Source organism: Zeugodacus cucurbitae, chromosome 3 (genome assembly GCF_028554725.1).
Source record: "Zeugodacus cucurbitae isolate PBARC_wt_2022May chromosome 3, idZeuCucr1.2, whole genome shotgun sequence".
NCBI lineage: Eukaryota > Metazoa > Arthropoda > Insecta > Diptera > Tephritidae > Zeugodacus > Zeugodacus cucurbitae.
In genome coordinates, this window is record NC_071668.1 from 66,789,118 (window position 1) to 66,804,820 (window position 15,703).

Here is a 15,703-nt window from a genome sequence, read left to right on the forward strand (position 1 = left end):
TTTTTGGCAACAGCGGCACAGACCAGCGGCAGGTCGCCTGGTGCTATTTAGTAAGCGTAGCGAGCACAAACGCAACACATACACATACATATATAAGAACAGAGTATGACTGTGAGTCCACATTTATACAGTTTTACCCACTTAACTGTGTATGTATAGCCGTACAGCGCGTGGGCTCGTTTACGCTAGCGCCCCGGGGAGTTCAAGACAAGCGAGTGGATTAAAGCTGAATGCGTGTCTCTTGGCACAAAGTATCTGTTTAGTAGAGTCTTATGTACTTGTACACAGCAGAGAGGTATTTCTTGTAAGCATTTCTGTTTGTTGTTTTTGTTATAGCTACATTTTTAGTACGAAAGAATTTCAACCGCTCTAGCTATGTGAGCATTTCCGAAATAAAAGCCAAAAAGAAAATTGTAAAATTTTATTGTCGGTGTAAATAGCGTTGGTTTTGCGCTTTTTCTGGATTTATGCATGTAAACATATCTAAATATGTAAATATACACCTGCAGAAGGAGTGAAAATTAGCTTTAGGTGGTTTTTGAAAAATATGCTAAATTTAAATAAATATTTGGCCTTTAGGAATAGCCGTGCGCCTATCAAAAACATGCGTTCGTGCGAAGCGCTTGTAGCTTGCGGCGAATATAGCTAGCAGTGGTTTTACAAATATTTGAAAAGAAGAGAGGCAGAAGTTTGCACTTTAATAATAAAGGTGGGGCGTGTAAGTATCTTTAGGTAGCTTCCTTCTCTGTGGTAAATTCTTATCAAAACAGGAAAAGAAGTGCTAAGTTCGAAAATTTTTTACTCCCGCAATTTATTAATTTAATTTTATTAAGATAACACACAATTTGACCCAAATATTCGGCATTAAGTCCACTAGAATAACGAAAATCATTATATATGGTATTTGAGGGCAGAGATCTTTCCTGAATCGATTTCATTAATTTTCGCCACCAACCTACAACCTACATTATATCCAAGATTACAAGCTCACTTAACTTTGCTGGGATATCTCACATATTAACCGATATACACGGTATAAATGGTGCGGAAGCATGGACGATGACCAACAAAGTTCAGCACTTCTTAAAAGCGTTCGAGAGAAAAGTCCTCCGAAGGATTAATGGCCCGCTACGCCTTGGTGTAGGAGCGTACCAGATTCGTTGGAATGACGAACTGTATGAGCTTTTCGGTGATATGAACATAGTGCGGTGCATAAAAATACAGCGACTGTTTTGGCTTGGGCATATCTCCCAAATGGAGGAAAACACTCCAGCGCGTAAAATCTACGATACGGTACCCTCTGCCGGCCAATGAAGAAAAGGACGACGAAGGTGGAAGGATCAACTGGATGTAGATCTGGCGAAACTTGAAATTCCCAACTGGGCCCGCATTGCAGAAACGACAGACGAAGGCTTATGGACGTGGCCAAAACCGACATCCGGTTGTTGTGCCAATTGATGATGATAATACGGTATAAATCCTTGAATACTTGGTTGTTTGAAACCCCGAATATTAGGTATATGGGAACTAGTAATGACCCGATTTTACCCTTTTTTGGATCCGATGCGCATTATTAGAAGAAAAGGATTCGCTATGAATTTCTGTAAAATGTCCGACACATTTATCGATATTTTGCGGTATGAAATCCCTCAATGAGTCTTCACATGCAGCACTGAGTTCTTCAAGTTCGATATCTGGGGCCTTGAAATTTTATAATCCGGTTTCGACGATTTTTAGACAGGTGATGTCTAGATGCCGCATTTGTTCAAAGTTTTGTTTGGATATCCTCATTGGTGCTTAATTCATATATTGTGAAGTAGACAAGTGGACGTTTTGAAGTTATATCATTGAGATGCCAAAAAAAATATTTTGAACCGAATTTCGAAAAAAATGGTCGAGTAGTTCCTGAGATTTGGTTTATGACCGATAAGTGGGACTTACTAACAACCGTTAGGTTACTATTGTACTGTATGTAACATATAACGAGAGTATGAAAATTTGAGTGATGTTTGATAAGAATGTTGAATGCGAAGCTATAGCAAATGTCTGCAATACCCTCGTAGACTTCTTATTGTATTTTGAAGAGCAAGCGGTTTTCTCATGAATTTTATACGAACCTATAGCACAACTACTTGCAAATATGCGCGTTAACCAACTATATTATTTTCGAAATAATCTGAAACGTTAATTATATTCTTCGTAAATTGTTTCCCAACAGGATTATGCAAACTCAGACTCATTTTAAATTTTGACCTATAATTGAGGTTAGGAATTCGTATTTTTAATAATCGAATACTAAATATATTTAGACAAAATTAGTCATATTTTCTCATAATATAAAGCATTATTGGCTCATTTATGAATATATTGCCTTAACTTTGACCTCAATATATGAAATATACTCGATTGGTCTATAATTAAATTGCTTCAGTGGAAGTTCTTATGGCTGTTGCAATCAATTCAAACCCCTTTATTATTTTCGCAAAATTAGGTTTTCAAAATAAAGTACAGTGGGACAAATATGTACTGATTAAACGATATGTTTGCCAACCATTAAGCTATAGACTGCAATCTAAGCTTCTCTTGAAGCTTTATTCTTAAGTTTTTGGTATTTCTCAAATAAATTGAACTTACAGGGAGTTTTCTGATTGATTAAAATCAGCTAACACTCAAATACAGGGGTTATATGGAATTACCAAAGCTTTGATATAAGTTCTCTAAGCTTTCATAAAGCTTTTTGTTTGTAACAAAGCGGCTTATCGCCTAAGTAGAATCTCTTGCAGCATGAATTAGAAATTTGCATGAGAAGAAGTCTTGAAATATGTAGGCAATAATTCTTTTTTTTTAGAAAACTTTTAAAGCTCGGTAGTCTATTGCTTGAAACTTGGCTTACATAATAATATTTGCTCTTAAGCAGCCAAAGAAAGCTCTTTTCAGCAATTAAAAATTTGAATAAAATTCATTAATTGATTGCTAACAATAAACTAAACCAAATGTAAGAATGTGTGATGAAAGTGGCTACATTTGTTGTATAAGATAGATCGAAGAAATAAAGAGAGGCAGAAATTTGTCAACTATCCAATATATTTTTTGGTTTTCTAGTAGCTTAGAAAAGCTTGCTGTACAAAAAGTGTGAAATTTTCGTATAAACAAGCAATTTGGTAAAAACTATCATGAAATATTTTTGTAGCATGAGATTTTTGATACAAGAAAATATTTACATTTTCGACTATTAACTCAAATTTCAAATTATAAATTTTCTGTAAATTTTATACTCAAGTGAATTATCAACAGCGCTGCACCAGTAGCTTGCATGCCTTGGCGTATACGCAACATTCTAGTGCTTACCATAAAATTGAGGTCAACGCGTGCAATTTGTATTAGTTTGTTGCACATCATTGACACTACCAACTGCCGGGCACATCTTTACTTCATTTTAATAATATTTGTACATTAAAGTGTAATATGCCAGGCGATTAATTTTACAACTAGAAAATGACCTCAGTGCCAACTACTAGCCAAGTTGTGAAGTGTTGAACATGCCGTTAGCGAAGTAAGAACGACACGTGCTTGCCACTGTTGCAGTGACAATTTCCCTACAGCCATGCAGCAAGCACCCGAGTGCTTATTCACTTAAACTCAATGAAGGAGAGCTCAACAAGCATTTGACTAGCTAGAGCTGATAGCTGCTAGCTGCCTTTTTTAACACAACACTTGTGGCACTTGTGTCAATGAAGCTGTTGATATGCTTTGCAGTTACTGCCACATCGCTTGTTGTTGCTGCTACGGCTGCAGTTGATAGCCAGAAAGACAACGTCAGTCAAGTGAGTACAGGCACACATACACACGCTCTCAGAGGAAAGTGCAAGAAGAGTGTCTTCCGATTGCTTATCCTTTTCACAGCTGCTTGTGGATATGAAAAGTCGCTGCAAAAGCTGAAAGTATTTCAATTTTTTTTTTTGTTTTTGCTTGCATATACCACCTACACCGTTACACTATAGCGTTGCCTGATGCTTTACCGCCCGATTTGTTTGTAATGTCCATCAGCATGTCAGCACGCTTCCAGTTAAGCAGGCACACGTACACACAGATAATCGCTTGTGCTTTGTTTGCGTTGCTTTGTGCTGTGCTAGTATTCGTAGATTTTGTACTCAATACACATAACTCAGCAGGTAATCAACAACATTTTGATAGTGTCAACGTTGTGTCAGTCGCGTCATCCTCACTCTATCCACCCACACAAACATACACAAACAAGTTGACATTTCACAGCAACGCTGGTTTACATGCACCTATCATTATGGGAGATACAACAAATACATTTGCAACATTTTGCTGCACCATTAAATATTGTATGGCATAAATAGTTTAGCGTACAACGAAAAATGCAACAGTGGTGAGGGGTGCATATTTTTGTTGGCAAACAAATGCTGTGAGTGAGTTATTCCAAAGCAGGCAAGCTGCATTTTGTATGCAAATGTGTGCGTTGAATTATCAAAATTCGATGCACACATTCATTTGATTGGAATTTGTGTGCGTGGTAAGTCATATAGATTTTGGGCACACAATTAGTGAGGCATTAATTCTAGGAAAATGCAAATTAAGTTTCATTATACGTTTCGGTTGAAAATTAAATTTTTTTTGGGGAAATATTTTTTCGAAAATACTGATTTATGAAAAATCAGGATTGTAAAAATTGCATTACTTTTCTAAACATTATTTTTTTACAGCAGATTTTTGAATATTTGTAACTCATTTATTTATATTATCTTAGTTATTCATTGTTTGAAACAGGGAATAAATAATCATTTTGGAAAAAATGCCTTTTGTTATCATTTATTATTTTGATGTCGTCAATATTAAGCAAATGAATTTATACTATGAAATACATTAAAAAAATATTTAAAAAGTTGGCAACCCTACTCGATAATGCTTCAAAACCTCATATATCTACAACAAAATTAATTTAGTATTTTAATTGAATATAAATTGGAATATGGTTTCAATATATTTAAATAAACTAATTTCAAACAGTTGGCAACCCTACTCAAAAATATCTCAAATAAAAATTTTTCTTGATAAAAATTATTTTAACACTTTTTTAAATATAAATTTAAATACAGTGGAACTTCCATAACTCGAATCACCATAATCCACAAAAAAACTTCGAGTTAGAGAGACTTTCGAGTTACGGCAGGTAATATGTATGAAATTTGACATCTATTGCCAAATCAAGACATCGGTTTATAGAGAATTTCGAGTTATAGACGTTCGAGTTATGGAAGTTTTACTCTATGTTCATCAATTTTTTAAAATAAAAATATTTTAAACCATTGGCAACCCTACTCAAAAATACCACAAACAAACATCTTTCTTGATAGAAATTAGTTTCACACTTTTTTTAATATAAAATTAAATATGTTCATAAATTTAATTAAATAAAATTATTATAAACCATTGGCAACCCTATTGAAGTATATCTCAGAAAACATATTTTTATATCGAAATTAATTTAACGTTTAAATTGAATATAACTAATTAGATTTTCAATTCTCAGAAATATTTTTTTTAATATGAAAATTAATTTCACATTTTAATTGAATACAATATATGTGATTTTCAATTTAATTATATAAAAAAATTTCAGATAGTTTGGCAACCCTATTTAGAAAAAATCTCAGAAATATTTTTTTAATATGAAAATTAATTTCACATTTTAATTGAATACAATTAATCTGATTTTCAATTTAATTATATAAAAAATGTTCAGAAAATTTGGCAACCCTATTCAAAAATATCTCAGAAAACATATTTTTGTATACAAATTTAAATTGAATACAATAAATGTGATTTTCAATTTCATTATATAAAAAAAATTCAGATAGTTTGGCAACCCTATTTAGAAAAAATCTCAGAAATATTTTTTTTGAAATGAAAATTAATTTCACATTTAAATTGAATACAATAAATGTGGTTTTTTAATTTCATTAAATAAATAAATATAATAAAAATCAGATAGTTTGGCAACCCTACTCAAATTGTCTCAACAAACATCTTTTTAAATGAAAGTTAATTTAATACATTAATTAAGTATGATTTTCAATTCAATTACAAAAAGATATTTCATACAGTTGGCAACCCTATTGGCAAATAAATCAAACAGAAATATTATTTCAACCAATTAACTTTTATTAAATATTGTAAAAATTCCAATATTTTCGAAATTTATTGGATTTATTGGAGAAAAATATTATCAACTGTAAGTTGTAAGTATAAACCATTGGCAACCCTATTCAAAAATATCTCAGAAATATTTTTTTTATGAAAATTAATTTCACATTTAAATTGAATACAATTAATCTGATTTTCAAATTAATTATATAAAAATGTCCTTAAAGTTTGGCAACCCTATTCAAAAATATCTTAGAAATATTTTTTTTTATGAAAATTAATTTAACATTAAAAGTTTCGATTTAATTAAACAAAAAATATTTTAAATAGTTTGGCAACCCTACTCAAATTATCTCAACAAACATCGTTTTAAATGAAAGTTAATTTAATATTTTAATTAAATATGATAAATACGATTTTCAATTTAAATAAATAAAAATATTAGATACAGTTGACAACTCTATTCAATAATATTTCAAGCAGAAATCTTTACCAAACCTATTTATCTTGATTAAATATTGCAAAAATTCATATATTTTATATTTATTAAGTGGCAGCCTTTCATAAAAATATACTCAACTGTAAGTTCTACTAAACCTCCTTAGTTTGATACCCATATTCTATTATTAGCTTTATGATGTTAATTCTGTTCAACTTAAATTTATTAAAATCTGGCAACCTTTCATAAAAATTATGTTTTTTAAAAACTTGGTTTAAGTTTTTTGAGTTTAATAACCATAATCATAAGCATCATGGTTGTTTGGTTGGTGTTTGCTTGGTCCAGTTCTTGTACAATAAATCTATGATTAATTTTAACAGTGTCTTCTTAGAGAAATAGGTATTTTTTGCTGTATGTAAATGGCGTTTAAATTTTTTGCAACAAGTCAAAAATATTGTTCAATGTTGGCTACAATAATTCAATAAAATATGCAACGTCTATTTTCAAGGTAGACGCAGCCAGTCATCTATGATAATCTGCATATGTAAGACATATATGTATACCCTACAGAATATCAATTATTTTATATTCCACGCAACACATGTAAATTTTTATATTCACGCAGCTCACACACACACATTCACATGCAAATATAATTTATTGATTGCTCTAAATTAGCACTTTCCCACATTGATTGCTGACAGCACCCACATCTAACCACTGAAACGGTTGTCCCTTTAAAATTATGCTGTGTCTGCTGAGTTAATTTATTTTGATTGCTTTATCGTGATTGAATTATAATGCGCAAAGTAATAGAATCATGTTGATAGCTACTGTTAAGGTGTGGAAAAAATTGCAGTTAAATGCAGGCATACATACAAAGCACGTTGTTTAAAAATATATATTTTTAAGAAAAAAATAAATTTAAAAAATTTCTTACAATTTTGGCTCATTTCCACTTAAGCCTAGCTTACTTATTAAGTTGAAACGTTATTTAATAGCCGAATTTACATAATTTCTCTCTTATTATTAACTTCTTCTTTCTCTTTTGCAGCGTCAACCCTTCTACGTGAAAACAACAACAAAACCAAACGCAATGATGTCAAACAAGGTATTCTGTTGGTCCTTGGCTTTTGTCGCCATTTGCTTGGCGCTGTGTCTGTCAACGTCGGAAGCAGCACCATTTCCCAGGTAGTTGTAGCTATTTCAGCTTTTAAGACATCCACACACACTTACATAAACATTTACTGCTATTTTCTTGAATGATTTTTTAATGTGAATGCGAAAAGCTTCAGTTAAATTTTGTATTATCATTGCGTGTGCTGCAGCAGCAACGCTTTATTTCAGTAAGACCAACTAAGCTCAGTTGAGAATTTGGCAGCACTTCGTTGGACAGTTGAAAGCATGTGCTCAGGTGTCATTTAAATTGTATACTAATTTGCATAATCATGTTATTAGTGTGGCCTGTGCAAGTTTTACAAGCTTAGTTTGAGGCCCACACAGTGCTGAATTGGCAGTATATTGTTGGTGATAGCGAGTTGTTCTTAAAATACTGAAAGTTGTTGTCGCCTCTACCTCTACCAATCTACACTTAAGAAAAACTTAATTACTTGCGGAAATTGAGACAATATTGTGGAAATACTAATCCACAACTGAAAGAATGCTCACTATAAGCCTAGTCTCTAAAAGAAGTAAATATTTTTCAAGTCTGAGAAGGATTTGAAGTTAGATAAAGGATTCTTATATTATCAAATATTATTTCTACCGGAATAGAACCCATCAGCTCCAGTGTGGAGTCATTAATTCACTATGCTCAGCAATGGAAGCAAATCTACAGCTTTCTGCTAGGATATATCCCTTTCCTTAATGTTAATGTCCTGGTAGAGATTCCTCCCTAATTAATTTCGAGGAATGTCAAGTTACTGGTTCTAGGTTGAATATATAACCGGCTTCGTATCTTCTATGTAGACCCGACTATTAGAAGAACGGATCCCTTCTTCTCGTAAAAACCAACTGAGGTTAGGTTTTCCATTAATTACTCATAAAAATTACCAGGTGAGATCCATAGAACCATAGAGAGATCCGCAGATCCATAGAGATCTACTCCATACACTGACTACTTCTTTGGTGACAGCAAATATACTAATTTAGAGAACTAGGGGGACTATATAGACTTTGCTTTTTACTACAATAACAACGTCAAGCAGTACTAGGTTCTTAAAAAGTAGAGCTCCTACTAAGGTTATTACTTCAACTCTCTAGTACTATTTTCTTAAATACTCAAATGGCTCGAACAAATCGGTAACTGAATATTTTCAACCGAGTAGAGATTTTTAGACTACAAACGTCAAAATATGTACGAAAATCTAAGTACATAGATTAACTAGTATAAAATGGAGGGTTGAATATGAAAGCTTCGGGTTTGGTAAAAGCTCTAGTCGAAAGCACACTCAAAGATGCTAAACAAAATTTAAAATACAAATTACCCCAAAATAAATTTTGATCTTAGTTTATTAGTGTTAACAAAAGTGTTCTTTTTACATCCCGATGTGAAACGGATGTTTCTTTAAACACCTGAGTGATATATAGCTAAGAGTAGGGTTTGGAAGTTTATGTTTTGGTGAAAGCTCTGGTCGAAAGCACACTTAAAGCTGAAGAATATAAATTTTGCGAAGGTTATTTTGAAAATCGTGCATCGTAGCCGAGTATGTTGAGTACGTTTAACACTTGAAAGAAAATGTCAAGCTCCTAAATACTTTTCTGTCATAAAAAGCTTTTATATATTTTTAGCTTTTATGGTACCTCCAAAGTAGCGATTTAACTCGATATTCAGTGTTAAACATAATGAAATGCAGTTCACCGAATTTTCAGCCAATTTAAAACCGATTAATATTTAAATCCATTCAAACTGCTTTGATGTAGAAGCTTTTCGTATTCATACACTTTCCATATTAATTCTCAATCAACCTTATTTTATATATTTTAATCAAATCACTAGAATTAAAAACACATTAAGTGGGTTGTATTTTGCGTGTATATACCGCACACTGTATACTGACAAGTCATAAATAAATATGGGTTTAAGATACTAATAGAAGATTTTCTTATTTTCCAATACACTTAACAACGCAACAAAACGTAAAACGCAATGTAAACATAAATCCTTATGGTGGCACAAACTACACGAAACACACGTTTAAACACATATTCGCACACAAAACAGTCAAGGCGGCGGCTACTACAACGAGCTGGAGGAGGTACCCGACGACATATTAATGGAGCTAATGGCCCGTTTCGGACAAACTATAATGAGAGCACGCAACGATCTGGAAAAGTGAGTAATAAAAAGCACGAAGAAACTTTAAACTAACAATGATTTCAGTATGAATTGTGTAGGCGTTAGGCGTTTGAGCATTTATATAAGCAAATGTTTGGGTGTATTATTGAAATTGTGTAGGCGTTGTGTCCAGTTTAACTTGCAGACTATAAATGTTTAGATTTATATGCTTTTAATTTACTATCAGCAACCGGCAAAATGTCACTTAACGGCATTAAATGAGCTGATAGTTTAGTGGTGTCAGTTTAAAGGTCGCGCCGCAAAGGGCTCATAACATTTGTGGCTAATTATAACCTATTTACGAGTATATAATTGCTGTGATTTAGTTACCCAAATTATGAACGGATGTGACCAAAATTAGTTTTGTAAACAATGAACTTTGAATACATTAAACTGATTTGGCATTGTCAACAGGAAGGCAGGATGTCGGCGAAAGGATGTAGGGTTGTAACCAACATTGGGGTTAGGTAGAACGTTTTTTTATTTATTTTAAAATTTAATACACATTGGTTGTGGAGGAAGTCTCTCTTGCTCTTATTCCGATATATTATTCTTGAAAAATATTCGTTGTAATCGTAAATGTAGGCAACGATTTATTGCGGGGTACTTTTATCGAAGTCGCACATCATTTACGATATCTATTAAATTAACCTGCATATTCGATAGCTATTGTAGTATATAAAGGGAGCAAATTAAGCTACAAAAGAAGGTAAACAGAGCTCTTCAGAAGTATATCAAGCTATGGACAGCTGATGTACTTTTATAGGAGTATTTGTCTTTATAAAAGGAACACTGCTTAGTACTTCTTCTTCTCTACTTCTTCTTCTACTTTAATCTATATAATTTTTAAAGTACCTTGCGGTATTGCTCCTAGCTTTTATGAAAAATTTTTCAATAATTTTTGTCATCAAAATTCAAATCTTCAAAGCAATATTGACTGCAATAAAATATAATGATGTCAGTAGGACTTTAAAAAAAGCTTTGAGGTTTTTAGAAATATGATTTAATATATTCATGTATTTCAATAAAGATCTTTAAATTATTTATAATTTTTTGTCTTCGATATGAATGAATAACTGCTGCCAGCCTAGATGTATGCTACATTTTTTTAGGGTTTGCAATCACACCACTTATTGAACTGACCAAGAATAACTGATAATTATTTTAGAAAAAGAATAATTTTTTTTTAAGTTTTCAATATTGCAAGATTGGGTCAAAATATTGGGTTTGGCAAATATCTCCCTTCCCTTTTTTGTTCTTTATTCAATGCTTTATAAAAAGTGTTACAGTGATCGGGTTTAGTTCAAATATGCGCCGTTTCGTTCGATAATCTGTTTCCATCTAGACAGCAACTTCATAATATCCCCCTCGTAGAAGCCCCTTCCTTATTTGCGAAGAACTCGAACCGCCACTTTTCACAAGTCTCTGTGGAGTTCAACTTTACACTACCAAAGGCGTTCGCCATGGACAGGAACTGATGGTAATAATTTGGCGCTATGTCCGGGCTATATGGTGGATGCCATAAAATTTCCCATCCGAGCTCCCGTAGCTTCTGACGAGTCATCAATGAAGTGAGTGGTCTGGCGTTCTCCTGGTGGAACACTACACCCTTTCCGTTGGTAAATTCTGTTCCATGTTTATACGTCTATAATATATCCAAGCTATTCATGCATAGCGTCGTTTTGTAGGTTATGTCAAGACCTTTCAAAGATGTACATATAGTATTGCCAAATACGAGCTCTGTAGCGCTTTATACATAGCCACGAAATTCCAAAAAAAAGCGGAAGGAAGATATTTTCCAAACAAATACCAGTAGACACCTAGGTTAGGTTAGGTACGAAGGCTGTTTCCCAAGAAGGAAATACATTTAGACTATTAAGGACAGTCCTTTGTGATGCCAAAAAAACTTAAGCCCCTCACTTTAATTTAAGAATCGACAAAATGCCTACAAATTACTACAAAACTGCAGAGCTTTTTTAGTTCATTCCATCCGTTAATTCGCGAGGATGCCCGAAATTCCTAGATCTCGCACGAGTGAGGTATTCCAAACGGAAATGTTGTTAAGATTCTACCTCCTCTTCCAAGCAGTTAAGAAAGGGACCAGTTAGAATTTTTATGAAAGATCGTACTGATCGTACTGAGGGAGAAGAGGAGTTCCCTAATAATTGTTGGAAAATATAGTGAGAAAGGGGCATTAATTATAAATCACATGATATTGTTAACGCAGAGGAAATATACTCAGTTAGTAGCCTGGAGAAATGGAAGAGGGTTTTATTCTGAACTACCTTAACCTAAAATTGAATATTCTTAATAGAAAGAGAAATAAGTATTTAGTTGTATTCGATTTTATTTTATTTTTTTTTTTTAGGAGATAGAAAAATACCTATACGATCTCCTCTTCTAAAAAATCACTATTTTCTATCTACATTTTCAACAGCTCTAAACGCACTGTCGACTTCGGCTTGGCGCGTGGCTATTCGGGCACACAAGAGGCGAAACATCGCATGGGCTTGGCTGCTGCCAACTTCCCCGGTGGTCCAGGCAGGAGGCGACGATCGGAAACCGAGGTCTAAATTGCCCCACGCAGCAAGCAAGCAAGCGTTTGAATGCAAATGCAAATGAAAACTTCCTGATTTGAAAATTTCTGAATTTATGCCGGATTTATTAGAGAACTCTATAAGAATTTGTTGATTATTAAATACATAAACAAACCGCATATATATACATACATACAAATAAATAAATAAACAAAGAAATTACTGTGCTAAAGCGCATGTTGCATCCTAAAGTAAAGTGACTATTTTTTATTACCCTCAATATATATGTATGTAAATGTATTTAGTACAAAAACAAAACATAAGTATTTATTTACAACACACAGTAATCACATATATACAAACAAACATATTTATATTTATGATGAGAAGAAGAAAAAGAAGAAAATGTGAAAAATATTTAGCTTCAATTTATTGTATTTATTATAAATAAATAAATATTAAATATAGTAAAATTAATAAAAAAAACTATGCGTGTTGAACACAAAATAAAAAATATAATATTTGCAAAAACAAAAACAACATATGTATATTCTCTAAAAAAAAAAACAAAAAAACAATTGTTGCTCCAAAAGTTTTAAAATTTGCAAAAATAAAGTGAAACGAAACGATCGATGTTGGCATTTTCTCTAGCTTATAAGACAGTGTGTGCACAAATTGCTATCAAAAATGCAACAAAATATTTTAGCGAAAAACTAGTAGTGAAAGTGAGAACAAAAAAAAAAAACAAAAAGTAGACAAAAACACTTGTAAAATAAAAACAAATTACAAACAGTATTTAATGGAAATTATTTGAGAAAAAAATCTTTAAGTAGGTATGTAGGTTAAGAGCATACATACAAACACAAACAAGAAGCACAACAAGTCGGAGCATAACACAAAAACAACACCATCAAAGCCACCGAAGCCACCAACAAATGAAAAACTTTCACACACACCCACACACATTAAGGCCCCCGAGAGAAGCTAAGAATTTTAGTAAAATTTCGCAAAAATTATATTAACTGTATTATAACACAAACATACAACTTACCAACAAAAACATATTTATTAATAACAATGAAAAAAACTTGATTCAAATGAAACGAAATATATATATATGTATATGTACTTACTTACTTGTATAATATATATAAAGAGTGACGAATTAAATACATACATACGATGTGAAACAGTTATGAGCAAAATAAAAAATAAATTGTACTGAGAAAACCAATAAACAAAGCGTATTTGAAATTAGAATTCCTTTTGAGGTGTGATTATATATTTTTTATTCAAATAGTATTAAATAAATATGTGTAGATATTTATCTGCCATAGATCTGTGTGTCTGGCTGCATACAAACTCTCAAAATGCTGTCTCTAACTGCGCCTTGCAATATCACTCGCGTTATCCCCATATCTCTCTCACCCTACCCATCTCTCTCTCTCAGTCTTCCCATCTCTTTTTCTAACTCTCCCCTACTCTTTTCCTAACTTTCCCCCATCTCTGTCTCTCACTCTCCCCATCTCTGCCTCTCACTCTCCTCATCTCTTTTCCCATCTCTTTTCCCATCTCTTTTCCCATCTCTTTTCCCATCTCTTTTCCCAACTCTCCCCATCTCTGTCTCTAACTCTCCCCATCTCTTTCTCTAACTCTCCCCATCTCTGCCTCTCACTCTCCCCATCTCTTTTTCTAACACTCCCTATCTCTGTCTCTCACTCTCCCCATCTCTTTTCCTAATTCTCCCCATCTCTTTTTTTAACTCTCCCCATCTCTGCTTCTCACTCTCCCCATCTCTTTTTCTAATTCTCCCCATCTCTGCCTCTCACTCTCCCCATCTCTGTCTCTCACTCTCCTCATCTCTTTCTATCACTCTTCCCATCTCTTTCTCTCACTCTCCTCATCTCTTTTTCTAACTCTCCCCATCTCTTTCACTCTCTGCCACCATTTGTATAGCTCTCTTGGTAATCAAGTGTTAATGCATTAATTTTAATGTTAATTACTTTCGAAATTCGAATTTAATAATCATAAATATATAACGGTAATATAAAGACAAACGGCATAATAGGCACATTGTCACAAAAACAAACATACATATATAGACACGTGCAATCACACACAACAGAAACTCATCTCAAATATTATCAGAATTATCAAATCAAAATTTGAAACCCAAGAAAGTCATGAAAGTCAAAAGGAAGTGTCTGGTGAGTAGTTGAAAGCAGGTATCACAATCAAGCAGTGCTTGAATAACCGTTATTATACACATACACATCATAAGAAATATTTGCGTATACTTCTAATTTAAATCAATATTAAATATTCACTACAATTTTCTTAAACAATGGTATATACATACCCATACATACCCATTGTATTATAGAATGTCATGGCACAAAATTAACAAAGCATACAAAAGTGGCAATTCCACAATTCAAGTAGTTCGAGCAAGTACTTTCTTAGCCTTTAAAATAATAAAAAAAAGTTACGTAGTGAAAATAACTGAACTAAATTTGGATGTGATTCTTTGGAGCAAATAAAAATTAAGGGTAAGTGGGGCTTACTGAAATCATTTTTTTATTTGAAAAAAAAAATATGGCAACCTTGTATTGAATATTATTATTAGAGATGGCAACCCTAGGCAAAAAGTTTGGACAAAGAACGTGAAAGGTATGATTTCCGATTCTAACTTTTGATTAAATAAACTTGAAAGAAAAGACAAGTAAGGAAAGCCTAAGTTCGGGTGTAACCGAGCATTTTATACTCTCGCAATTTATTGAAGAAATTTTATCAAGATAACGCACAAATTTACCCATAAATTCGGCATAAAGTTTAATAGAATAACGAAAATCGTCATATATAGATATGAGGGCTGAGGTAATTCCTGAACCGATTTCACTAATAAAGCCAAACGAATTTTTGAAAAACCTATAATTATGTATAGGGGAGCTAGGAGATGTTGTGACCCGATTTTAATAATTTTTGGAACAGAGACACACTATTAGAAGAAAATAATTTCCTCTGAATTACATTAAATTATCTAAGAGTTACCCATATTTTCGTTTAAAATTTACCCTTAGGCGCTGAGTTCAACATGTTCGATATCTGGGGCTTTGAAAAGTTATAGTCCGTTTTCAACATTTTTTTCACAAGTGAAGCCAGAAATGATATGCACTATTTGTGTAAAGTTTTATTCCGCTATCTTCATATGTTCCTTAA

The 15,703-nt window shown here is 32.8% G+C and overlaps 2 protein-coding genes across 2 annotated transcripts in view; one reads left to right on the forward strand and one right to left on the reverse strand.

Annotated features, from left to right (window-relative positions):
- Dh31_1 (diuretic hormone class 2) overlaps positions 1 to 12,699 on the forward strand; it is a 42,146-nt gene extending 29,447 nt beyond the window's left edge. Inside the window, exons 2-4 of the mRNA XM_011178413.2 lie at positions 7,665 to 7,804; positions 9,834 to 9,944; positions 12,385 to 12,699. Coding sequence (XP_011176715.2) covers positions 7,707 to 7,804; positions 9,834 to 9,944; positions 12,385 to 12,520 — 345 coding nt within the window. The 5' untranslated portion in view covers positions 7,665 to 7,706 and the 3' untranslated portion in view covers positions 12,521 to 12,699. The remainder of the gene's footprint in view (positions 1 to 7,664; positions 7,805 to 9,833; positions 9,945 to 12,384) is intronic.
- LOC105208526 (myosin-G heavy chain) overlaps positions 12,490 to 15,703 on the reverse strand; it is a 71,082-nt gene continuing 67,868 nt past the window's right edge. The window contains exon 10 of the mRNA XM_054226873.1: positions 12,490 to 12,621. Within this exon, the coding sequence (XP_054082848.1) occupies positions 12,598 to 12,621 (24 nt within the window). The 3' untranslated portion in view covers positions 12,490 to 12,597. The remainder of the gene's footprint in view (positions 12,622 to 15,703) is intronic.